This window comes from Pezoporus occidentalis, unplaced genomic scaffold, assembly GCF_034315485.1.
Source record: "Pezoporus occidentalis ecotype Australia unplaced genomic scaffold, CSIRO_AGI_Poc_V1 ctg114, whole genome shotgun sequence".
Lineage (NCBI taxonomy): Eukaryota > Metazoa > Chordata > Aves > Psittaciformes > Psittacidae > Pezoporus > Pezoporus occidentalis.
In genome coordinates, this window is record NW_026912929.1 from 2,034,896 (window position 1) to 2,060,955 (window position 26,060).

At 51.4% G+C, this 26,060-nt stretch overlaps 1 protein-coding gene across 2 annotated transcripts; it reads left to right on the forward strand.

The window, feature by feature from the left end:
* Positions 1-1,010: 1,010 nt before the first annotated feature.
* Positions 1,011-24,839, forward strand: CHST13 (carbohydrate sulfotransferase 13). Of its 2 annotated transcripts, none has more exons than XM_062637193.1 (3): positions 1,011-1,169; positions 21,138-21,217; positions 23,503-24,839. In XM_062637193.1, the coding sequence occupies exons 1-3, from the start codon at positions 1,076-1,078 to the stop codon at positions 24,346-24,348; spliced, it is 1,020 nt and encodes a 339-aa protein (XP_062493177.1). In that variant the 5' UTR covers positions 1,011-1,075; the 3' UTR covers positions 24,349-24,839. The 2 variants fall into 2 exon arrangements, with proteins under 2 accessions (XP_062493177.1, XP_062493184.1); XM_062637200.1 differs by having other exon boundaries at positions 1,013-1,169; positions 21,141-21,217.
* The last annotated feature ends 1,221 nt before the right edge of the window (positions 24,840-26,060 follow it).

Below are 26,060 nucleotides of genomic sequence, written 5' to 3' on the forward strand. Positions count from 1 at the left end.
TCCAACAGGGACGACTTTTCCTCTGGTCTAGTAGCAAGCGTCCCTGCCTGCGGATGGGGGTTTGAACTAGGCAAGCTTTAAGGCCCCTTCCAACCCAAACCACTCCATGATGTTAAAGAGCTCTTTAATTTCATGGTCACAGCTCAACTTGGAGTTCAAGACACTGCTCAGGTTCTTATTTTGTTCCAGCCTCCTTCACTGCAATGAATTCCTCTTCCTGGTTTACTCTGCCTTAAACAAGGGCAGAATGAAGCCCACCATGGCCACACATCTGGAGTCTGTCATTCCTAGAGGCTCCTCGAGTTGTTCTCTCTTTCTAAAAGCTAAGTGTTCCAGGGATGAAGAGAGAAGCAGCGACTGACTGGTGTCAGTGGGATCCCAGCTCCCAGCCGGGCTTCCTAATGTGCCAAGTGGCCTTTGAGTACATCTTGAGTGTATTCTACACAGGTGGGTCAACAGCATTGCTGCTATTTCAAAACTGGGGCAACAGAAGGCTGAGAGCTCGTTTTCCCTGCAATTACAGAGCCTGGAGGTTAGAGGACGTGGTGAGAGCGTTCTGTGCTCTTGCTTCCCAAAGCCGTGGGTAGATTGGTAGAAAATTATTCTTCTTGTAACGTTGTATAATTAACCGTCAATATAACTTTATTGCTTGAGTCAGAAGTAGGCAGAAGGGCTCTTGCTTTCGGTTAAAGACTGCAGTGCCGGGGGGGGCAGCCCAGAACACAAAGAGGAGGTCTGTTGGTGTTATTTTAAGCCCACGAAACTTTGCGATGCTTGCGAAACGCTGAGAGAAGTCCCCAGGAAGCTCCCGCGCTCGCCAGCACATCCGTAACTCTCTCTTCTCCCGTTCTAACCCTACCACGGCCGGTCGGTGGGAAGCGCGGGCCCGGCACCGGGCAGGGAAACGCCGCCGGTCCCGATCCCCATCCCGATCCCTATCCCCATCCCTGTCCTGCATGGGGCGAGGTTCCCGTTCCCGCGGCTGATCCGCGGCGCGCTCACTTCCTGCCGCGGCGGGGCGGAGCGCGGCGCGGGGCTGGCGGGCCCTGTCCGCGGGGCGCTGCGCGGCCGCGGGATGCGGCGGAGCCGGGCTCCGCGGATGGCGCTGGCCGCCGGGCTCGGCTCCTTCCTGCTGGGCGTCTTGTACTTCCAGAGCAGCTTCCACCCAGGTGGGTCCGCCGCGGAGAGGGGTGCGGGACGGCGGGTAGGGCTGAGCCGGCTCCGGCCGTCACCGCGGGGTCGGGGCGAGCCGGTGAGGTCCGGCGGGAGCGACCCACGGGGGAGCTGGAGTTCGGGTTCGCCGGTGAGCTCGGCTCGCTTCGGGGCTGGGAGCCTCGCTGCTGTGTTTGCTGGCGGTGCGGGGCCGGCGCCGTCTGCAGCGATTCGTGTTGCATTGTTCAAGCAAACTTCATTGCGGTGCCCGTCCCGTCCGGTGTGAGCGGGGCACGAATGCTCCCGAGGCTGTGCCGGGATAGGGGTAGGGAAGAGCTGTTCTGTGCCGTGAGTGCCCGTTTCACAGCCACGGCCACTAAAACTCCTGGGGAATCCTGCTGATTTGCTCAAGGGACTTTACTGTGTGCTCTTAGAAACATCTTCCACATTGGGAAACGATTCTGAGCTACAGTATAAACAGTTCTGTACTAGAGGTTATTTCCCTGCCTGCTTTCTGCTCTCTGGGGGAAATTGGCTCCTCTTCCCCTAAGAGACGTTACTGGGTAATGCCTGTAGTTTTAACAATGTAGTAACGTTTTGTGCTTATAGCAGCAATCCATCAATGGGGCCTTTAAAGTTCCACCTTAAAAGTCAGATGGCTGATTTGCCTGAAATGTTAGATTTTATCGGGGGGAGCTAAATGAAAAGTGATTTTCCTTTTATACGGGCTGCTCCATCACTTAAATGTGTTTCCTTTCCTAAAAATAGACGTAGCCTTAACTTGTTGGCTGAATAAAATTGAAAAGCAGTTAGGTTTGGGCAAGCATTTGGTATTTGTAGGAGAGCATGTGAAGTCTGTCAAATGAATTCAGTAATCCCAGCAGAGCACGGTCAGTGCTGTATTTTGTAGTAACTCTGTTTTAAAGTAATGATACATGCGTCTTACTTTAGTATTGGGACTCTATAAAGCGTAGCACTGAGTCGGCTCTGATTCCAGGGCTCCTAATGGGGAGATAGTTGTGTTTTACCTTAGGTCTGCTTTCTAATATTTGACTGGAAAATGTGGCTCTTTTCAGGACTCTGCTTTTCAAATAGAGACTTCTGCGTGTCTGAGTCAGCAGAACTTTCTGTGCTGAGCTGACTTTAATCCTCTGGGTGATCTCAGCACTGTTTCATGCAGTTCCCATCAGGTCAGAGAAAGCAGGTGATGGTGATGGCATCTCATCAGGGGTTTAGGGGCTGGAACGACCCCTTGAGAAACACCAGACAAGGCTCTAGGAGATGCAGCACCCTTAATGAACTGCAAATCTCTTAACCTGGGGCAGTGTGATTGCTAAAGGTGCTGTAGTTGGTGACAGGCCTGGGGTAGGACCCTCAGGTGGTGTTTGTCTGCAGTGGCAGCCCATTTGCGAGGGTGGGGAGCACATTAGAGGTGAAATCAAGTGATGCTCATGCCCTTTAAAACCCGGTTATTTTCTAGCCACAGTTAGTTGTCTCCCTGGTTCCAGCCTTCATTTTTGTGCTGTTTCTTTCCCTTATTATTTTCCACTTTAGTTTTCCCTTTCCTCTTCAGTCCTGTGTAAAACTCCCACTAACAGAGGAAAGGTCACTGCCATAAACAGAAAAGAAGCAAGCAAAAAATGCTGCTTTTCTTTTTACCCCAAAGGAAAACAAAACTGAGACCAGTTACTTGAAGTTTCGAAGTTAGAAGTCACAATAACAGGTAAACGGCTTGCAGACACAAAATGTCATCTTTAAAGGGGTGGTTGCCTGGGGGTTCTTTGGCGTTCTGGTTGTGCAGTGTCACTTGCTTTCTGTACAGTAATGAAGAAAAATGCTAGGAGAAGCAGCAGTGCTGTGAGTTTCCCCCTGGAACTGTCATCTCTTAGCAGGCTTCAGCACGTTGACTTGGCCACCCGCAGTCTGTTACATACAGCATGCTGACTTAAGCCTTGCTGACAAAGACAGTGAACCAGCCGGTGACCAGGACAAGGAAAACGACATGGGAAGAAAGATGGCATAACCAGAAACCTTCAAGTGTGAGAGTGCTAAGGGCTCGCTCAGCTCAGGGAGCAGGAAAATGGGACGAAAACTGCTCCGTTTGCATTTCCCCCTTGTAGCTCCATCGGGGCAGTCGTGTGCCGGAGCAGTTTGCGCTGAGCTCCGTGGCTGTGCTGAAATAAGGGTTTCTTGTTCTGCCTTAGGAACACCCACACTCCAGCGTGTGCTGAAATAGCTAAATGCCACCAAGTTGGTTATGTTGGTGCTGGATGTGCTTGTATTGGAGTCAGTAGCAGAATCCTCCGTTGTCCCTCTCCTAGAGGCTGAAGTGGGTTTGCCAACCGCAGGAGAGGTGGGTGCTCCTGAGGGATGCATCACATAGAATCATTGACTCGACTAAGTTGGAAAAGGCTTTTAAGATCAAGCCCAACTTGTGGGTTCGTGTGCTCGAGGGTGCAGCCTTCATATCCCTGGCTGTTTTATGTTGGCTTTCCTTGCTGCTGGCTGTACCAGGGAGCAGACATGGGCTACAGTCCTTACTCTCCCCCATCCATGGGGTCCCCTGCTCACTTCAGGTTGGTGATAACCTCTCTGTCCTGTTGGCCTTCAGCTGTCTCACTCCAGGCTTACAGTCTGTGTGATGGGGCATGCTCTACTTCCTCTTGTTTCCAGCTTGTTCCAGCACTGAATCACCTTCTCCAGGATGAAAGAAGGAAAACCCCTCCATCTCAACATGCTGCTTTATTTCTGCTCCAGGTCTGTCCAACTGCCCCATCCAGCTGTTGCTTCTTACATCTCTTTAGCAGCACATAGCACATATCACAGGCAGGAAACCATGCCTCATCGTTTTGGTGTGGTTAGCAGCCTTTTGATGTGCCAAGATGGATGTAGAACATACCCATTGCCACCACTCTTTGGGATGGTTTCCTGTTCCCTAGCCTGGCATCGCCCAGCACAAGCAGGTCCTGGAGAAGCTCTTGCTTCTGACGGTTGCAAATGTGGCCTTTCAGGTTTTCTAAGCTATGCATCCATAGTCTGTGATTGCTCTTGTGAACTCTGGGTTAGCTCCATCCTTGTGCCTAAAGATTTGTCCCTTTGGGGGGGCAAATAATTACGGATGTAGAGTTTATAAGTGATTTGATTGAGGTCTTTCACCCTACAAATGCACCTATACATTGCCTGAACAGAGATACTGACACTTAGATGTTAGCAGACCTTTACAAAGTGGGGATTTTTTTTCCCAGATGGGAAAGAGCCTGTTTTAGACCTCAGCTCCTTCTCATTGTTTAAAGGTATTTTGAGGCTGAAATTCAGGTGCTGCCTTGGGGCATGAGCGTGGTTCACCCAGTCAAGGCTTTCTGAGACCAGGTTGTATTTGCAGCTGGCTGATGCATGTCCTCACCCATCCAGATAACGCTGCCTTCACCCTGGTCAGTGCTGCAAGAGGGGCAGGGATGTGGAATCCAAGATGTGCTCTGAGATGGTTTTGGTTTTTCTTCTTTGGTTTGTTTGCTTTTGTAATGGGGCACTTTTGCCCAGCTCAGGTTCCCGGTCATGGCGCTGGGATGCCCGGGATGCAGGACGAGCCAGTGCTCAAAGGACCTGGATGTTTGTCAGCTAAGGCATTGTGTAAAGCGAGCTAGAAAGCTGTGTTTGAAGAAGACATGAAATGCTGTAGCTGTGACCTGCTGTGGTAAAAGAACCTGCCCGTTCCAGTGCTGAGGGCAGGGTAGTAATGAAGCCCATCTGCTCCTGAGAGCCAGGCTTTGGATGAGGAATGCTTTCTCTAGTCCTTCTTGGCTTCATACAGCTTCTGATGATCTCTGATCCATGGGAGAGAGCTGGGAGGGGGAGGGAGGGCACTTGGCACACCCAGAGTTAAATCTGCGCCTGCAGAAGAGGATTAACATTTCAGTGGCTCTTCCTGGTGGATCCAGCCTTCGCATCCCTCCAGCATCCCTCTGGCTGTTTCTCTCTGGCAGTACATTCCACCTGCACTTTCTGTTTTGTCCCCATTCCCCAAACCCCTTTTTATCCTGCAAAAGGGACTCCACAAAAGCATCTTCTGGGAGCAGAAGTCCTTTGCCTGTGTAGGTGCAGGAAGGACCTTGTGGTGCTCATCAGTCAGGGAGATGAGTGCTCACACAGTGGCCAGGGCACTCCTGGGTTTATTACATGCTGGAGTTTCTTTCTTGGTCCTTGCATCCCGCAAGCATCCGAATGGAGAGCGTGAAAGCCTCCATCTTAATCCCAGTACAAACACAGCTGTCCTACCCAGGGCTCCTATCAGGAGCCAAGAAACTACAAAGGCATTAGGTGCTTAACTCCCATTACTCTCCCTTGGAGCTGAGTACCCAAAGAAGAGCTTAACTCCTCAAATACCTCTGTGGGGCCAAAGGGGAGGTGTTTCATATTAAGGCTTTGAGGAACAGCTGGGCAAAGGCCCAAAACTTCCCTTGTTAAAGGCAGTTAAAGAATGTTAGTGGTCTGAGAGGGAGGGAGCATCTCACCGAGTAGTGCTGGGATGAGCATCGCCAGGATGAGCATCGCCATGCCTAGCTCCTGCTTGCACTGATGCTGACAGCAGGGAAAATGGAGCTACCTTAATATCTGAGGATATTCCCCCCCCCCCAGTAAAATCATTCATAGATGGAGGGGTTGGTGTCCCTGGAGAGTTGAACACAGAATTCCCACCCTCTGTGGTCCAGACCAGTCTGCTCTCTCCCATACATGTATATGTGGAGCTTGCACTGCTGTAAGCAGGGACACTGTCTCTGCAGCTTTGGGACAAGTCTATATTCAACTATAAGCCCTCTGCTATTTCCCCACTGTTTCCCATGGATCTGTTAGTTTTTCCCTTCTTCAAATACAGCTGTCCCTTTGGCAGTAAAATCCTTCCATCAGGGGTGGGCGGTGGGAGGTATTGCTAAATGCACCCTACACATGCTGCTGCCCTATACATATGTCCCTCTTCCGTGATGCTCCTTTCCAGATGCCTTGCTTCAGAGCTGGTTCTCATGATTTATTCTGGCTGGCCCAGTTTCTGCTCTGTTTGCACCCCATGTAATTCCAGTAAATGATCCAGTAAAATCAATTGTAGAGGTCTGATAAATTGGGTTCAGCCCCCAAATGTGTCCTTTGCAGCCTGGACTCGCTCTGTTCTCCATTTCCCAATTGCCTGTGACTTCCACTGGGAAGCCAAAATCTCAGTCTGAATCAAAGCCCTACGTGGGCAAAGGTGGGATGAAAGAGTTGCTCTGTATCCCAGGAGCTGGGTGGCCACTGCTCAGATAAACTCCTCTTTCTGCATGCCCTCCATAGGAGATCACCCAGCGTAGGAGGTAGCGCTGGAACATGTGGTTTGATTTTGTTTCTCTTATAGCTTTAATGAGCCAGGGAGCAAAGGCGATGCTTCATTTATTGTGTTGGAAGGAGAGCGTGATGCTCTGAGGGGGCACACAGAGGACATGGGAACAGGGAAGGGAAGGGCAGCCCAGGGACTTGGTGTGAGGAGTGGCTCTGTGTGACTTGGGTCCTGTGCGGGAGTCATTAACCCAGCGCTGCATGGAGCCAGCAAGCCAAGGAGACCTGGTAGCCAGATGCAGTGGTTAATATCTACAGCTGTCACCCCTCATTTAACAGCCCCCAGATTCTTGCTCCCCTCTTGCTGGGCTGAATCTGGCAGAGCACAGCAGTGCCCTGCAGTGTGCTGTGAGTCTGAGCCCTGCAGACAGCGCAGGGATTGCAAAAAGCAAACAGACCACAGTGCCCCTGCTCACACACTGCCCTCAGGCAGCAAATACGTCTCGGGGTCAGCCTCAGGCTGTCACTTGTCCTGCCTGAAGAATGGACTTTCAGTGTGAGAAGTGTGCGCTCGCAGCCCAAAAGCCAACCGCATCCTGGGCTGCATCAAAAGGAGCGTCACCAGCAGGTCGAAGGAGGTGATCCTGCCCCTCTGCTCTGCGCTTGTGAGACCTCACCTGGAGCATTGTGTGCAGTTCTGGTGTCCTCAACATAAAAAGGACATGGAACTGTTGGAACAAGTCCAGAGGAGGCCACGAGGATGATCAGGGACTGGAGCACCTCCTGTATGAAGACAGGCTGAGAAAGTTGGGGCTGTTCCGCCTGGAGAAGAGAAGGCTGCGTGGAGATCTCATAGCAGCCTTCCAGTGTCTGAAGGGGGCCTATAGGGATGCTGGGGAGGGACTCTTCATTAGGGACTGGAGTGACAGGACAAGGGGTAATGGGTTAAAACTTAAACAGGGGAAGTTTAGATTGGATATAAGGAAGAAGTTCTTTATGTAAGGGTGGTGAGGCACTGGAATGGGTTGCCCAGGGAAGCTGTGAATGCTCCATCCCTGGCAGTGTTGAAGGCCGGGTTCGACAGAGCCTTGGGTGACCTGGTTTAGTGTGAGGTGTCCCTGCCCATGGCAGGGGGTTGGAGCTGGATGATCTTAAGGTCCTTTCCAACCCTAACTATTCTATGATTTTAAGTTGGTGATGGGCTGGGATCAGGACCCCAGCCATGCCATCGGAGATCCACCTTGATCCTGCTGCCCACCCAGCCTGGCAGGACCAGTCGATGAGGGCACATCTTTATGCTGGTGGGCAGATTGCTGTGAGGGAAGCAAAGCTCTCCCCCAGCATAGAAATGAGCAGGTTTCATTTTTCCCAGTCCCTTTGCATTCCCCCTGGCTGGGATGAATATCCTTTTGAATACCCCTCCCTTATAACCTTTTGAAGGCTCAGAGGCCAAGATCTGCCTGAATTTTGATGGACCAGGTCTTTGCCTTGGAGAAGGAATTCAAAATCCGTTCAGCTTGCTCAAATCCATGCCTTTTAGCTTGCAGGGATGGCACCGAGCAGGTTTAGCTTCAGGGCACAGAGGTGCCCAGCCTTGAGCCAGGGAGTTGGGAATTCCTGCAGCCTGACTTGCCTGCTCCTGCTTCCCCCTGAGCATTTAATGTTTGGATAAGCTTTGATTAGATAAACAGTTGTTAATTTATGGGCAGATAGGCTGATGGGAACTTGGCTGGGAAGAGCTGGGAGCTGGTGTTCCCTGGGAAAAGGAAGCAGAGTTTCTCCTCGCTGGTTAGTACTGCAGCAGCTCTTGGGTTCGGCAGCGACATCCGCATTGAGATGGCTCATCACCATGCACCCGTGCAGGAAAGCCTGGCCACATAACCCACATCCTTTGGCAGCTCTGTGCTGAGATGAAAATCACCGTTTGGTAGTAGAAATGGTTGGGAACCTGATTTTGAGTGTGTGAGTGCATGTGGATTCGGTGTCTGCCTACTTCTGCTGTCTGTGCAGTCTCTGGTCCTTCCTGACCTAGAGCTGGGTTCCGCAGGCATGAGCCATTCCCAGCCTCTGCTTTGCCTCTACCCTATGAGTGATGCTCCCTGATGCCCTGGAGCAATGAGAGACAAATGCAGTCAGTGTTCCCAGTGATGCTGCTCTGCCTGATCACAGTCACCAAGCCCTCATGATGATGTGTCATAGCAACTTGGTCTAGCATGAGGTGTCCCTAACCATGGCAGTGGGGTTGGAACCAGATGATCTTAAGGTCCTTTCCAACCCTAATTGTTCTGTGTTTCTAAGGTGGCACCATCCCTGCAATGGCTCCAGTGGCAGGTCAGCAAGGCTTTAGCCTGGGCACATCAGATGGGTCTCTCTACTCATGGTACATGAGCGTGGAGGTGTGCCATGGAATGTTCTGGACCTTCACAGCAGTGCATAGGGCATGGTATGGCATGTGGGTCCCTTGTCACCTGTGGGACAGAGGGATGCTGAGGCCATGAGTGCTGGCCTCTTGTCACAACAGTGCTCAGAGCTTATTCTTCTTTGTAAATGCTACTTGATTAATAGCCCTCCATCTCCTGGCTGCTCTCCCGGCCCTTCCAGAGATCAGACAGTGGGTTTGAGTGGTCTGCCCTGGAATGCTGCTCTCCCTGTGGATTTGCAGGCTCACCACTAGGAAACCTGATCCAAGCCTGCTCTCCGGCCAGATATTGCTTCACTGACCTTGCATGAAGATGGGTGATGTTGACATGAGGTTCAAAGGTGATGTTTGTGTGGATCTGCTGTGTGTGGGTGCCTCTAGGGCTGGCTCCCCTGTTCCGAGGGCTCTCTTCAATGCAGGACCTGGGAAGTAAGCACAGATCAGTTGGAGGTCAGCAATTCCCCATCCCCATTCCTACTGTGATGCCCTACGGGCTCTGCTCCCTCCCCTGGCTGTAGGGAGCATCTCTGCATGGTCATGTTCCTTCATGGTGCGAGCAGGCGGCGAGTTGAGTCCTGCACACGTCTGCAGCGCCGGGCTGCTCTGTCTGGCAATGGTGCAGGGTAGCACACTCACTGCTGGGGCTCTTCCAAGTTTCTTCTGGCAGTATTGGAGGGATTGATTTCCTTTAGCTTAATAGAATCAGCAGGCGCAGGCATTGTGAGCCTCAGACAATGCTGGGGGAGTTCTGCTTCAGGTGCCCACGAAGAGCTACTGGTGCATGTAGGTGCAGGACCCCCAGTTCCCTTCTTCCTGAGGTGTCCTTTGCTCTTTCCCTGTAAAACAGAGATGTCTTCAGAGCATCTGCTGCTCTCAGCCATTCTCAAGGCTTCACAGACAACAGGGAGGCAAACCCAACAACCACTCAGGCAAGCTGCTACCAGTGATGCTGGATCCATTGTGTCCCAGTGCTGCAGTGACCCTGGAGATGCTTGTATCATGCTAAATGTGCTGGTTTGGGAGACAGAGCTCTTTGGTGGCCTCCCACTATTAAATGCAGCAGGAGTAGGCTGTGTGCTGAGAGGTTACGTGCTGGAGATGGTTCTCCCTAGTCTCTAGGAAGATGTAATTAGCTTCTGGCCCTCTTTACAAGCTCATGCAGCTCTTCAATGCACTGTAAAGCCTCTTGGCGTGTATCTTGTGGCAGTGTCTCCCAGGTTAACAACCTGCTGTCGTTTAGAAAGGCAGCACACAGCCCCCCAGCTGCCCAGAGCATGGTGAGAGCCATGGAGCAGAGCCAGTGTGTGCCGTGCCGGGCGCTGCCTTGGGAAGGGTTTGCTGAGTGTGCATTTCTTCCTCGATCTGTTCGTTGAGGCTTCCATCAGTTATAGAGCTGACAAGATGGCTTGAAGCAGATTAAGCAATCGTGTCCTGGAGCCATGTGATGGTAGACTCCTTTTTTCCTGTGTGTGTGCAGGTAAGCTGTGCGCTGAGGGGATCTGCTGAAGCAGACCTGATTGCAGGCAGGTCCTGAGCAAGTCCTGGTCCCCCAGCACATGGCCTCAGCTGAGCAGAAGGTATGAGGCTGGTGCAGGTGGTCTCTTGGCTTGGTAGATCCATGCTGCTGTCTGAGCCCAAGAGCTTTCTGCAGCAGTGGCTTGCCTGAGCCTGTCCTGGTGATCGGAGCTGCAGAGGTACAGACAGCACCGCAGTGTGCAGGGAGATGCTGGGTCTGTGGTCCAGCATCGCCAGTTGAAAATCGTCCCCTGTGCATCCCAGCTGGAATCTCTGCTTTGGCACTGCCAGCACAAGCCCTTCTGCTGCAATTCCTGCTGAGCAGCAGACGGGAAAGGAGGAGTTTATTGACAAGGAATGGAAATGCTGGCAGGTCAGGCTTGCATTATATATGCTAGCAGCCAGCTGGGGCCAGGAGAGCGACAGGCATAATGGGGAGGAGAAATTACTCTTGGAAAGCTTCTGGCGTGGCTTGTAGGAGGAATTAACCATTTGAAGGCATGAAGTTGCAGGGTACTTGGGCACAGACACTTTATTTGCTCGCAGAGGGCTGTATTCCTGCTGGATACTGGGAATTCTGTTTCCTATAAAGATCTTAATCACAGTGCTTGTGACAGCAGAGAACTGGGCACGCTGCCCCAGCAAAGTATATCCCCCCCACCTCAGATGCTTGTGATCCTTCTATTAAACCATCCTGGCATCTGGCTCAGGCTGGTACTAGGTGAGCAGAGCCTCCTGCCATTGAGGAGACAGGAGAGTGTAGGAAGAAGCACTGGATGGAGTGTCCAGACCAACTGCTGTTGGCTCCGTTCCCCACAGATGATGCCTTTGGCAGATCTCTTGAAGCAGCTGGATTCTTTCTGTCCCTTTTTGCATGATTTATTGTGAGCTAACCCCATAGCTGTCAGCCTTTTCCATCACTTGATTAGCAGTTTCCCTGGATGATCCTTGACTCAAGTTGTCTAAATTGGGATTGAAAAGCCTTCCTTGGAAAACAAGAGCCCGAGATGTCTCTGGGTACGTCCCTGGATATGGCTGGTGACGCTGTGGTGGTCCAAGAGGTGCCATTAGTGAGAAGTGAGGAAAAATTACCTTCAGAAACAAAGGCCGTGTGAGAAAGCAGGAGTCAAGAGAGGAAAGAGCTTTCATGAGGCTTTAGAGAAAACAAGGAGCTTCCGTATGTAATTTTAGTGTCTTCCTAATGGCATTGGCAGAACCTCCTGGTTCATCAGGAGTGATGCTCAAATGGTTTTGAAGCACATCCAGCAGACAGATCTCTGAATCACAGTTGCTTCTGGAACCAGCCACTGCCAGTCCCTACAGCCTGCACTCCCTGAACAGGAGGCTGCAGCCTGGATAGAGCAGGGATGTGAGGTTCAGGAGTCTATTCCAGGCAGTTGTTAGAGGCTGGAGCTGTCTCCTGTTAGAGGGAGGGGAAAAAGAGGAGCAAAAATAGTTAGGATAATGGTTATTTTCCTTCCCAGTGTGTGAGACACGCAGCAGGAATCTGAACTAGTGCAGGATGTGCAGGCCCCAGCTCATGTCAGCAGTTTCATGTTCTTTTTGTGGCAGCTTCAAAACAATACTGATAACACCCCCCAGACCTCCCAGCGCCTCTGTGGCTGCTGTCGGAGCAGTTAGTGCAGCATATGGAGGATGGAGCTGGCTGCAGACCCATCACTGCTAACCCAGCGTTCAGTGCAGAACGCTGAGCTTGCGCTGCAGATACTCTGTGGGCTGGGTTTGGCATCCAGGCACGAGGAGCAAAGCACACACAGGAGCCCATTGTCCCTTCTGACACCTAAGTGTCCCTGCAGCCTGGTGGGATGTGTCCATTGTAGGGATATTGATGTGACATTGTAGGTGGGGATGCGCTCAGGGTCACGCTGGCTTGCACACCTCGGATGGTGAAAGGCTAGCGCTGTGCCCTCTGCTTCCTGATGGATCTGTAAGAGGATTAATAGAAGCGGAGCATGGAGGTGACGTTGTCGGCAGTGCTTGCTATGGTTCTTTGGAGAGCGTTCAGCAGAGATCCCTCTTTTTTTAGTGGTTTGGAGAGAAACCAAAATAGCTCCGAATGCTGGACCGCTGCCCTGCTCCCATCTCACATCCCCCGTGGTGCTGAATGGGACACGCAGGCTGTGATGTGGCAGTGGTTGGCCTCACCTCGTGTCCTGTTTCCAGCCATGGTGTGTGCCAAAGGCACAGCAAACCCTGAGGAGTGAAGCATAGACCTTAGGCAGAAGCTCTTCCCTGTGAGGGTGCTGAGGTGCTGGCACAGGGTGCCCAGAGAAGCTGTGGCTGCCCCATCCCTGGCAGTGTTCAAGGCCAGATTGGACACAGGGGCTTGGAGCAAGCTGCTCTAGTGGAAGGGGTCCCTGCCCGTGGCAGGGGTTGGAGCTGGATGGGCATTAAGGTCCCTTCCAACACAAACCAATCTGGGATTCTGTGGTTTAATACGCTCAAGGCTCCTGGGGTGCCCATACCTGTTTGCCCTCAGACTTCTGTGCTTGAGGGCCCTGGGCTGTGAGTGATTTGCACTTTGTGGATGGTGTAAGTGCCCCAGCATCAGGCAGAGAGAGCTCCATCCCTCAGTGCAGCATGCCAGAGGCACTGCCATCCTGTGAGCCATGGCACAGGGTCCCAGACAGCAGATGACTGTGCAGACATCATGGATCTCACAGACATCGAGCATCTCGTGCACAGATAAAGGCAGGTGTACTCGGATGTTTGGTCCTACTTCAGTTCCCAAGGCCATGCATTTCCAACCCAGACATTCCCCACAACCTCTGGCAGGCTCAGCCGTTCCCTGTCTGGCTGGAATGAGAGCAGGACGTGTACTCATCCCATCCATCACTTTCCATAGAGAATAGCTTAGGACATTCATCCACACCCTGCATTAGCATTTCCTGAAGGCATCACGCTCCTTTGCCCAGCTCTTGCCCATGGACCGCTGCCTTCCAGCAGTGCACATCCTGAGAAGAGGGAATGGTTTTTCCCATTAAAGGAGACGTGGTCAGTTGAATTAGCCCATGTAAAACAGTGACTCATTGTCCCCTCTTCATGGGGTGGTTCTTGGCTGGAGAGAGATGGTCCTTAGTGCCAGGGAGCCTGGCTGCTGTTACCATGCAGTGGTACCACACAGCCCTGGGACTCTGGAGAAGCTGCAGGGAGGTGGCTGCCCAATACCTTGTGATCTCTGTGTGTGTAGCAACTGTGTGGTTTGGGGCTGGAAATGCTGTAGGAGGGTCTGCCCAGGGGATAGTATCTATGGAGCATGTGCATTTAGTGGAAGGAGGTTGGAAAATGCTCCTTTCCCTCTTATCTGAGAGGTTTGTACAGCAGGGCTTCCTCAGGAGTGAGAAGTGCCACCTTAGGTCATTGCCTGTGATACCTCTTTTTAGGAACATGGCTGGAAAGGAGGTACTGGGGGTTCTTCAGCAGCAGAAACATGGGCTGACAATGACAGCTGGGGATGGGGTGTCCCATCACCTTTCAAGAGCCGTCTGTGGCTGCTTGGAGTTGGCCTTAAGTAGATTCTCAGAAAGCCAAAAGGGTCCTCTGGGGGAAAGGGGAGGAAGGTCTGTGCAATAGTGGCTGGTAGGGCTCCCCAATTGGCAGGAGTGGACCATTGTGCAGCCTTCATCCCTCTTCTTCTTCTTCTCCCTCTTCTCACCCTGAAATAGTACTTTGGCACAGCAGCTAAAACATCACTTTTAGGTGACCCTGGTGTGTATGGTGCTGCAAAACCACCATCTCCCATATGGAAGCGTGTGTGGGGTCACCCATCCGAGCTGATGGGCGAAAAGCCTGTTGTACCTGGGCTGTTCTCTATATAAACCTCCTCATAGGCACGTCCTGTCTTGCCCCGCTCAGGTTTGCCTCCAGGCTGCTTTTATCTGTGGCTTTTCCCTTAGCTTTGTGGGTAGCCTCTTTGCAACACATCCCTGTTTATCCCTCTGCAGTTTCTAAGTGCCGGAAGGTGGAAGGGGGGGTGATGGTGGGTGAGTTACTTGGTTTGGCTGTTTCAGAAGGGCTGGGGGGGGGGGGGGGGGGGGGGGTAGGTGATATGTAGTGGTGGAAAAAAGCCTGAGCTAAGCTTTCAAGCATCCCTGTGCTGCTGGGACTCGGTTCTGTCTGATCCAGCCAAGTTCAAGTCAGTTGGTTGGCTTAATTTCTGCTGGATTAAACAGTGTTAAGTCAGGACTACATGAACCATCAATTGGAGCATTCTCCCGAAGGGGAGTGCTCCTGTCTCTGGGCATGATGCTGTACTCGTCTCATTCAGCAAGACCTCTAAACAAGGAGCCAAAGGTCCCAATGATCTGTTGCTCAGCCCCAAAGCAGGCACAGGCATGTGTTTTACAGCCCGTGTCCTGTGGTACCACTGGGGAAAAAGTGCCTTTTGCAAACGCATAGCAGTGGTAATGCTAAAAGCAGTGGTTAAAATGGTAATGGTAAAAGCAATGGTAATGGTAAAAGCAATGAAATACTCTTCATGAAACCCTTTGATAGACAAGCAGTTGAGCTTCAGACTCGGGTGTGTGTTTTACCCCCATCCCTGTGAGAACAGGCATATTTGGGTTGTCTGTGTTCCTGGGGTGTGTGACACCAGTGACAGTTGCCAGGCTGCTGTGATGCTCCTTGTGAGAGGTGGCTCCTGGCTGGAGATGGAGATGAAGAACAACGGTGACATCCATGTGGTGGCTGTGCTTGAAAATGGAGTTGTATGGCCCAAACCCGAGCTACCTGGAGGCAGTTTCTGAGCTGAAGGTTAGGATGCAGTGCTGGTGAGAGAAGAACTTATTCAGTGGTTTCAGAGGGGCAGTTGAGCTTCCAGGTCCTATGTTGATGCCTGGGGTTGTGCTCAGCTGGTGACATTGAGGGATGCCATTACATCACTTGACGGCTTTGCAGGGGACAGGGATGTGCCTGCTGCAGACCTGCCCCAGGAGTTGGTTGTGTCTGAATTCACAAAGCTGAAGGGTGCATTTAAGCAAATCAAGCATGTGGCTGTTGGATTCCTTTTCTAGCATTTCGTATTTCCTATATCCCTGGCTTTTTAGATGCAGTACAAATGAGCAGTCGCAGGATTCCAAGTCGATCGGATTGCCTCTTTGCTGAAGCCAGAAGTTTGCATTCCCAACTCAAAACCTTGCAGTAAAAGTAAAAATAGGGATGGGTGATGGTTTTAACTCCCAGATGTGCTCCCTTAGCTCTGAGGGGGGTGTGAATGACAGAATTACCATGCTGTTTCACAGCTGAATGCAGCATGCAGGTAGCAAGTGGTCATTGATTTGAGCATCTCCATCAAAGAGAGGTCACTACCTTCAGCAGTGGTAAGTCAGAGGGCCTGGAGTTTGCTGTGGGATTGTGGTGTTTGGGTCCTTGTTTTGCAAAGTAGTTATCTTTAAGATAAACCAACCCAACAACCAGCCCTCGTGCTTATGTGGAAGTGAACAAACGTGTTCACTAGTACAAGCCAAAGCAGAAAAGCCAGAGCTTCCTAGAATGAAACCACTTCCTTGGGACCAGCACTGCTCAACCCAATAGCTCTGAGCCTTCCAAGCAGGGCTTTCTTTTCCTTCTTGGATGTTAGAATTGAGATTTGGACCGATTCAGCAGCCAGTGGCTGCAGCAAGGGCTTGGCTTTGAGTAACTCTTTTAAATGAGATGGCAGGATCCTCTCCGTGTCTCTTGGGTGCAGTTATTTTAACAGCGAGGAGCCTGTCTCCATGAGGCTGCGTTTCTGCAGTCAGGGATGAGTGAGGCATCGCTGCTATGACTGAAGCACTTGCTCATTGCCATTGCAGGTGCTGGAGAGCTGTCAGTGCTGTCTGGAACAGCTCATTGCTGTGTCCACAGAGATCCAGGCCCTCATTTCTGGCTCTTTCAGTGACTGATCTCTTTACACTGTAGAGCTCTGGCTGTTGCTTCCCCTTTTGGTAAAGAACAGTCATGCTGTTCTTATTTGTTTCTCACTGGCAACTCTTCTTTCTCTTCTTCCTGCTGCATGCTACGTGTGCCAGGCAGCCAATTCATGTCACTGATACCTTTTCCTACGTTCAGGTCCAGAATCCATCACAAACATGAAGCCATCACAAAGCCATCACAAATGTGAATCCATCACAACCCCATCACAAATGTGAAGCCATCACAAAGCCATCACAAATGTGAAGCCATCACAAATGTGATGGTTTCACATCCCACTCCCCCAAGTTCAGAGGGGGTTTTTGGTCTGAGATAGAGCATCCTTTTCCCAGTGGGGCTGCAATGGGAGCTGAGTCTTCCTGCAGCCCAAGCAGGCAGGAGTCCCAGTCACCCGCAGGGAGTTGCAGGCTGTCATTATCACTCAGCCGGATCATTTTGGGTGAGCAGGCACCACAATTTGCTGTTCTTTTTTAGGTTTTGTGCAGACACAACAGGAAGTGAAGCTGGGGCTGTGAGACAGTAGCAGGGTCAGGATGAGCTGCTTGGGGCCCCTGGGTGCATTTGCATGGGTGCCATCCCTTCAATTCTCTTGGCTGGAGACCACTGAATCTCCAGGTTTTAACCCTCTCCAGTGTTTCATATTGGAGACCACACGTGGAGCTTTTGACTCCTTATGGCTGCAGGGTCCAGCCTGGAAAATGCCTGAAAGCTCCATCCTCCAGCCCCAAAGGAATTGGGATTCCTCCTGCTGCATCTCAGCCAGACTCCCACAGAGCTGGGGTTTCCAAACCTCTTCCGAGTTGGCACTTGAGTCAGGGCATGAAGATGTTCTGCATGTGAAACACTTCCCATCCCTCTCTGCTGGCCTGTTCCCAAGGGACATCCTGGCTCAGCACACACATCTATGGGGAGCAAGTCCTGGGATAGTCTGATTGCCCCACAGCCCTTGTCATCAGCTCTGGGTCTGCCTTGGTCCCAGGAGAGCAGAGCTGTCAGTGCTGCAGGTGAGGGGTACCAGGTGCTATGGGTAGTGGTATTGATGTCTTTTTGCTTCCATGGCAAATACCTGATATGTTTCAGGTCTTCATTTGCCCTTTTATATGACTGGCAGCTGATAGCACAGAACTGATGCATCTGGGACCTCCTGCCACCTCCAGCAGCAAAGCAGCAGAAACTGCTGAATTCCAACATTGTGACATTAAACTATTGAATTTCCACTCCCCTGGTCCAGGAAAAAGCTTGAGTTTCCCTGTTTGGTGTCTGTCTCTCCCTGCCATGGCTGCCTTTCTCACTGCTTTGGCCATCGTCAGTTCTATTTCTATATCAGCTCATTACTCCAAAGTAAAACATTGGAGATGGTTTACTGGAAGTCTGCCTTCTGCCCAGCATTTCCCATGTGACCACCACCTGCTTTCCAGTTGCTTGCATCCCTTAGAGTTCGCCTTTTAAACCTCATCTCCTCTGCCTGAAGTACCTATTTCCTGCGGTCTGCTGTATCCCATCCATTATATCTGGGTGAGCATCTACCACATGAGCTTGATCTATGGGAATGGCTTATTTTGCTCACAGATGAGGTTGCCACGGGTATGAGCTGCGCTTTACCAAGGCCGTGTTGATTTTATCCCCCTATCCACTTGCACCCACGTCTCCTTGTTTTCTTTCCTCCAGACTGTTTTCCAAAGCCGTGGTAATGCTGATGTCAGCCTGGCAGGCTTGTTGCTGCCTGAGCCCTGTCTCCAAGCCAAGCTCTTCACTTCAGGCACTGGATTTGCTGTCGTGGTTGCAGAGAACCTCCCTCCGTAACAAAGAGTCTCTGCAGCCAAAACAGCAAATCCTTTCTCTGGTGCTTCCAGAAGGCTGGAATGGGCATGATCCAGGCTTTCCCTCACCTCACACATGTCTGGCTGTCTTTGCAATCAGCCAGTACACCAAAAGGTTCACTTTAGCCTTTTCCAAAGAGAGCTGGTGAGTCGCTGAAACACAGCTCCTCCTGCGGTGTCGGTGTCACCCCACTGCAGAATGGCTTTGGGATTGATGGGGCAGGTCTGTGCTATAGGGGGAAAGGAGAGAGGGAGCACATTACCTTTTTAAGCTCTGACGGAAAGGCTGGAAGCACTTGTAGCACAGGAGACTCTAAAATGGGCCTGAGCTCCCTTTCAGGCTCATCTTCAGTGATTTCTCATCAATGGCGCTGCCTTAGCATGGGGGTTTTTGGTCATTTGCTCTGCACCATCCTTATTTCCTTACCTCATCCTTTGAGGACACAAAGGACAAAGGGGATATTTCCTTTTTCAAAACATTTTGGATTTGGGTCATGGACAGACATTGTCTTAGTACTCGTGATCCGAGTGGTGATCCAGCAATTGCCAAGGGCTGATGTTTTCTCCTCCTTGGAAACTTGATATATCTTGGCTAAGCGATATCTTTGCTTTTGGATATAATTGTGGCAGTGCTCAATTTCCGTGGATTACCACTGCATGTGGTGGAATCTGGGAACCTCAGCAACAAGCTGTAAAGTCCGGAGGAAAGCCAGGATGCAAATATCTTGGCAGCTCCCCTGTGATGGGAGATCCTGCTGTACTCAGGGCAGTGGTGCCAAAACACAGCACCAACCCTTAATTTACCCAGATGGTACTCCCTCCTCAACACTGCCATATCCTTCAGTATTCCTTGGCCTTCCCAAACTTCTTGGAGTCCCAGGAGCATCCCAGGGGTGGGTAAGCCAGTGGCAGGGGGAATGGGGTGAGTGACTTGCTTTCAGAATGAATGAGTGGAAGAAAAGGGATGTGTAGGTGCCATTGCCCATCTGCACCATCAGATGGTTTGGGGATGCTCTGTGCACAGGCAGCCTATCTCCAGTCTCCATTCAAGCACACATCCCTGGCTGTAGGTATCCATAGGTATCTGACCCCTGCAGAGGATGGATACTTTGGTCCCAGGGGCGCACGCATTGGCTGCTGCCCTCCACATGCTGCTCACGGATGCGTCTGCTGCATCCGTCTGTGCCACAGCGTTTAACACTGTCTCCAAAGCTCATCCTTGCGCCTGGTTTTCTCCTTGGGATGCTGGGTACAGCGTGAGCAGACAGTTTGTGAGGACGGGGGAGGTTTCCCTTCAGTTGGAGCCTATGAAAACCTGCTTTTGGGCCAGAAGGGTTTGGCGCACGCCTGCGGCAGGGATGGTGTCATCGCTTTGGATGACAGATGCAGTGAGTGTGGAGCATTGGTGTCCTCCCCTGCCAGCTCCGGCTCCTCCAGCCACGCAGGAGCATCCTGGTGGTGTGGTTTTTGCCTTGTTTGCTTTCTCTTCCCCTTTTTCCTCCTGGAAACCTGTAACAGTGTGAGCACAAAGGGATCCCAAGGCGGTTGCTGCTATCCGGAGAAGGTGTCTTATTCCCTGCCAGCTCTTGCGCTGGAGAAAGGCTGGAGGAGATCCATCTTACAGCGTTTCTGCTGGGGCTGTTGGCAGGAGGCATGTGGAGTGCAGCAGGCTTCAGCCAGGCTTGTTCCTCTGCCTCAGGAGCACTGAAAGGTGCAGCCCAGAGCAATCAGAGCATGGATCTGACCTGCCCAACCTCTGCTCACTCCGTTCCTTAACAGTAGATGTGCTTTTTGTTCATCCTAAGGAGCCTCCAGCCAAGCCAGCCCACTCTATCCCTGCCATAGAATGGTTTGTGTTGGAAGGGACCTTAAAGCTCATCCAGTTCCAACCCCTGCCACAGGCAGGGACACCTTCCACTAGAGCAGCTTGCTCCAAGCCCCATCCAACCTGGCCTTGAACACAGCCACAGCTTCTCTGGGCACCCTGTGCCAGCGCCTCAGCACCTGCACAGTAAAGAACTTCTGCCTTTTATCTAACCTGAACTTCCCCTGTTTCAGTTTAAACCCATTTCCCCTTGTCCTATCGACCTGTCCATGTCCTATACCCTTGTCCATGACCTGACTCTGCACCAGACGCTGAGGCCTTTCCTGGGATGGCATTTCCCTGCATCCCAGTGCCGCACCGGCAAGAGCAATTTGCATTTCTAGCAGCTTCAGGTCAGTGTGAACCAGCCAGGGTTTGTTATGTCCTTCTTAAGAAGGGTTCTGCTTGATGCACATGTTAATCTATAAACCAAATGCCTCCACTTTGCTTTACTAAATATAGGAGAAGCGTCTGCTGTGCTGCAGGTCTTGCAGACAGCGGGGTCACACTCTTAAACTAAACAGGAGTTTATCAGCCCCAACAAGGAATGGGACTCGGGTTCAGTGCTCTCTGCTTGCAGACTGGAGCTGCAGTGAACTGAGTTTTCAAGGTCCATCTCATTCCCTGTCATTTGCAGAGGGCTCAGCCTGGAAGCGTGAAACAGGGCACCTCTGGGACGAATATCTTGCGTACGTTGGGTCTTGCGCTTATCTTTCGTTAGCACAGATGCTGTTTCACCCTCCTGTGGGGTAACTGATACAGGGGATTGAGGAAGAACCCGAACCTTCGTGTTGAGTCACATCTCGATGAGTGCAGTGCTGCAGGAAGTGTCATTTCCCACAAGCACACAAGCGTACGGGCACTGCTGATGAAATCTGTTGAGGTCAGGCCATCATTTCCCCCTAATTACAGCTCCAGAAATGAAGGATGTTTAGCTTAGACCCTGGTGACTTTGTGCTTTTGGAGCAGTTTTCCCTTAAAGCAAAATACAACACATGAAGATGGGATTTGGATTTTTCCTTGTAGTTATTTAGGTTCAAAAGATGCCATTTGGGGCTTGTAGAACAAATGAGCTTCTGTCTGGTGGTGGCCAATGAACTAAAAGATCTGATTTTTCTCTCTCCTTTTCCAGCAGAAGATGGGGTTATGGGATCAACCTGGCAGGGTAAAGCTGGTCGCAGCCCACTCCAGGCCCTCTATGAGAGTGACCAGGTAAGGGAGATGATGGGTGAAGAGGGAGTGAAGTGCTGGGAGCTGATGCTTTCTTCCACCCCTCCAGTGTATGGGGCACTGCGCTGCCTCTGACTACCCTATGGTCCCCATGGCTGGACCTCTGGCCATGTCCATAGGGAAAGATCACACTGCTTTGGAGTAACTGTTGATAAAGAACTTGGCTCTTGGGCAGATGGTTTCATTACTGGTGGGCTGAGCTGGGCAAACCTGGGAGGTTTCAGCATCTGAGAGTTTCAAAGCCAGCTCTGGGCCACCATGGCAGGGCAAAAGCATCGTTACTGCATTTCTGAGCTAATAATGGGTAACTACTAGGTTGAGTGCTATATATGTGTACAAACATATATAAAGCTGGACCCAGCCATGAGGGGTTTATAATCCTGGGCTATCTCAGCCCTCTCTATCACCTTGACCTGTGCCAGCCACACTTGCTGAAGAAGGGGCAGCCAGGCACAGTCTGTGCAGGGAAGTGTTCCCTTAGTGGTCCCTGCCCATGCAAGGATTATGCTGCAGGACAAAGCACAGTCACTGCTTGGCCTCCTTTCCATACATGATGCTTTGTGTTACTGTCTAGGTTGATGCTTTTATGTCTATAAGCAACCAAATTAACATTTTCTTTGGGAGGAAGGGCAAGCGTGGACTTGGCTGCGATGCTGACAACCCCTAATGCTACTGGCATGTCCTGGTGTTACTTCCTTAAAAGTGATAGTTGATTTCTCTGGCTTTTAAAGAGATGGAAATGAAGGGAGCAGTTTTGCTCTGAAAGAACTGCAAGACTTGCACTTACTCCTGTGGGTGGCTGTTGAGAAGTAGTCACATTTCTTTGTTGCCATGCCTGCAGACAGTATCTGTCTGTCTATCTCTGATCCAACAGTTTTGAATTATGGAATTAAGGAAAAAAAAATCACATTATTAGAATGCCTCCTTATTTTTTTAACACTTGCAAAAGGCGGTTCCAGTTATGAAAGGTGATGGACCATTGGTTCTTGTCCGAAATGAGCAAACAAAAGATGTTTCTACGGGAAGGATTGGCTGTGTTGCAGGGAGGTGTACCATGAGTATTCTTCTTCAGGCATATGCTGTTATGTGTTGTTTCTTCTTCATATCCAAGTAGCCAACAGTGTCAAAGTCGTGTCTTGATAGCAGTTATTGTCTATTAACCTGCATTTCCTCCACCAGAAGATTTTCCCTTATCATCTCCCTTTTGGAAGGAGCAGGGATGGGAGGCTTTCTCCTGCCCCTGACTCAGGTTACTGCCTGTGAGGCTCCTGGAGAAAGTAGTGACTAAAGTGACCTGGACAAGGTTATTTCTTTTGTGGGAATGAAGTCCATAATCCAACAATCCATCCCTTGCAGGAGGAGCTGTTGTCATGTTGCCACATGGGGATCATTGCATTGCATTAGAGCAACATCTCCATGGGGTCAAAGCGGCTCCCGGGGTAGGAAATGGGTGGTGAAGCTGGTTGTGGTTGTGGTTGAGGCTGTTGGAGGTTTCCAGTGGAGATCTCAAGGCTAAATGTGAAACCTTCCACCCCTCGTGAGCAAAACGGGGAAGGAGTTGGCAGGAGGAGGAGGAGGGGACCTTCCCCTCCTCGGAGTTCCTGGAAATAGTTATTTCCCCAGATGTTTTAATTATGTTTTGGGAGTTTTGATGACAACCATGACAGGAAAGGTCACATCCTGATATCTGGAGGGGGGAAGTTAATGCAGGCGCTGCCAGGCCTTAATGTAAAGGCCAGGTGGGGTAAAGAAAAAGGACCGTATGTGGACTCCTCATCCCTGTGCACAAAGGAGACCGCGACCAGCGCCCATATGGAAGAAACCTGAACCACTCGGGAAGGGCCCCACCATCATCTTCAGCAGCACCTCCATTGCGCCCTGCCACCCCACCTTACCTCCCGGTGTTAGCTCAGTATGTGGGGGATGCTGTAACAAGTATTCCCTTTATTGACTCTCTGCACTACCCATTCTTCCCTCACCCCCTTTAACTTGTCTCCTTATCAGATTTTATTCTTTCTTTTGTCCCCAGCAATGCACCAGATCAAGATGTGTTCCAAGTCAACACCATCCCCCAAAATCCCACATGGGTGACTGCCAAACCCAGGAAAGGGGATGGAAGGGGGACAGTCATGGGCCAAGTCTTGGGTGTAGAGTGCGATCAACATAGAATCATAGACTAGTTTGGGTTCGAAGGGACCTTATGTTCATCTAGTTCCAACCCCCTTGCCATGGCCAAGCTGGTGACCGTCTCTTTCTTTCCCCCCTAGTTTGAGCAGTCGTCGCTGCAGGCAGTTCACCAGCAGAGACGGGAGCTGTTGAGCAACATCTGCAACCGCTACACCCGCAAGCGTCGTCTCCTGCGCCCAGATGACCTGCGGCACTTGGTGGTGGACGACACACACGGGCTCCTCTACTGCTACGTGCCCAAAGTGGCCTGCACGAACTGGAAGCGGGTGATGATGGTCCTGACGGGGCAAGGCAAGTACCGGGACCCGCTGGAAATCCCTGCCAACGAGGCGCACGTCTCGTCCAACCTGCGCACCCTCTCCGAGTACAGCGTCCCTGAGATCAACCACCGCCTGCGCAGCTACCTCAAGTTCCTCTTTGTGCGGGAGCCCTTCGAGCGCCTGGTCTCGGCGTATCGCAACAAGTTCACCCGCAGCTACAACACGGCCTTCCACAAGCGCTACGGCACCAAGATCATCCGGCGGCACCGGCAGGAGCCCAGCGACGCGGCGCTGGAGCGCGGCGATGACGTGCGCTTCGAGGAGTTCGTCTATTACCTGCTGGACCCACGGACGCAGCGGGAGGAGCCCTTCAATGAGCACTGGGAGCGGGTGCACTCGCTCTGCCACCCCTGCATCGTCCACTACGATGTGGTGGGCAAGTACGAGACCTTGGCCGAAGATGCCAACTACATCCTCCAGCTGGCTGGGGCCGACACGAGCATCAAGTTCCCGTCTTCATCCAAGACCACCAGGACGACGGATGACATGACGGCCCAGTTCTTCCAGGACATTAGCCCTTTCTACCAAAGGAGACTCTTTAATTTATACAAAATGGACTATTTGCTTTTCAACTACTCCATCCCCTCCTACCTCCGCATCCGATGAGGCAGGGACTGGGGGGAGAGGTGAGGGAGAGCTGGGTAACTCTCATCTTGCCACAGTTCCTCTCCTCCCACTCTGTGCTGATCTCTTGGTTGACTTCCTCCCTATGCCCTCTCCATTATGGTCTCCTGATCCTGATGGTCTCCACATCCTGATGCCGTGTTCATGCATGGATTGGAGGGAAGACATCTCTCAAAACACTGGGGCTGGAGCTTTTCCTTCCCTTTCCCTCCACCCTTCATCTCCAGGGGGTGGTGGTGGGACCGGACATTGCTGGGTGGGAGGGCTTGCCTTGGCTGGGGACTTTCTTTTAACTAAGAGACTCCTCTGTAGCTCCAAGTCTTGGGAAGGCTCCTTTTTTCGGGCAGGATCCCTTGAGGTCTTTCCCCTCCTCACTGGGCTGTTTGGGGTGGACATGGCATCTCGGGGAGGGGAAGGGTCAACTGTGTCAGAGACTTGCATAGCTCCTGAAATAAAGCAATAATTTAATGTAAGTTGTTCCTCTCATTTAAAATTGCTCCCATCTTTTCTTTTTGGCCTTATTCTCCTCTGTCCTCCCCCAGCTTCCCACCGGGAAAGGTGGTGCTGTGTTACGGTGACCACGCATTTCTCACCGACAAAGCCTGGAGGGCTTTTTTTGTTCCTTTCCTTCCACATGGGATGCAAAATACTCCAAGCAGAGAGAGGAGCAGGTTTGCAGCAGGTATGTGCTGATAGAGACACAGTGCTGTCTCAGCAACAGCAGCAGGGCACTCATTGCCTCTGTGTGTGTATGAGTCTGGATTTCTGCTCAAATCCAGTAATCTTCCTGGTTCTTAAGAGCAGGTGATGAGTGTTTTGCAGAGCTGTATGTACAATACGTGTGCAGTGTGTCTGCTCAGTGAAATCATGTCACCCACAGTGTCCTCCCATGGCTATGCAGCTCATTGCCTGTCCCCACGTGTAGCCACGGCCTCCTGCATGGCGCTTGGTGACCACATTGCACTGGGGTTGGTGGAACAGGGGATATTGGAAGTGAGGAGGCTCATAAAAGTGAGTTACAAAGTGCTTTGGGATGTGGGAGATTGCTGTGGTAACGGAAAGGTGATGCTGGAGTGGGAAGGGCAGAAGAGAGCGAATCTGTGTGCATGCACACGCGTGTGTCTTTGTATGAGAATACAAATGGGGACAGGGACACCTAGAGGAAAATACCCCTTTGCCAGGCCGGCTTTGGACAATCCATTCCTTGAGGAAGGAATGGGGAGGAGGGGCGAAACACAAAAGAAAATGACAAAACCAGCCTTAGGATCTTAAATTAAAAGCAGGCCAAGGAGCTCTGTTCTAACCCCGCGTTTCAGGCTTTCTGCTTTGCCGCTTGGCTTCAGCTCAGTGGCTGCCTCTGTAAATAAACACGCTGGTAATAGATGCTGTGGAGTGTGTCTGCTGGCTGGGCTGTGAATACTTGACTTATTAGAGCAATACAATGGGAGGGTTTATAAAGCCCCAGTGCTCTCAGGCTCTTCTAAAACCCAATGTTTTCAGCTAATGACTTTTGGCTGTTGTATCGTACCCTGTTTCCTCCATGTCTCCAATTGGCATCTATGTACCGACACTCCCTCCTTGGTCGCTCCATTAGGAGAGTGGGTTTAGCAAAGCAATGGAAAAGTAAATAAAATTGCTGGTGCTCAGTTGGACTTGGATTTTCCCAATCTGGAGTGGAAAACTCATGGAAATGG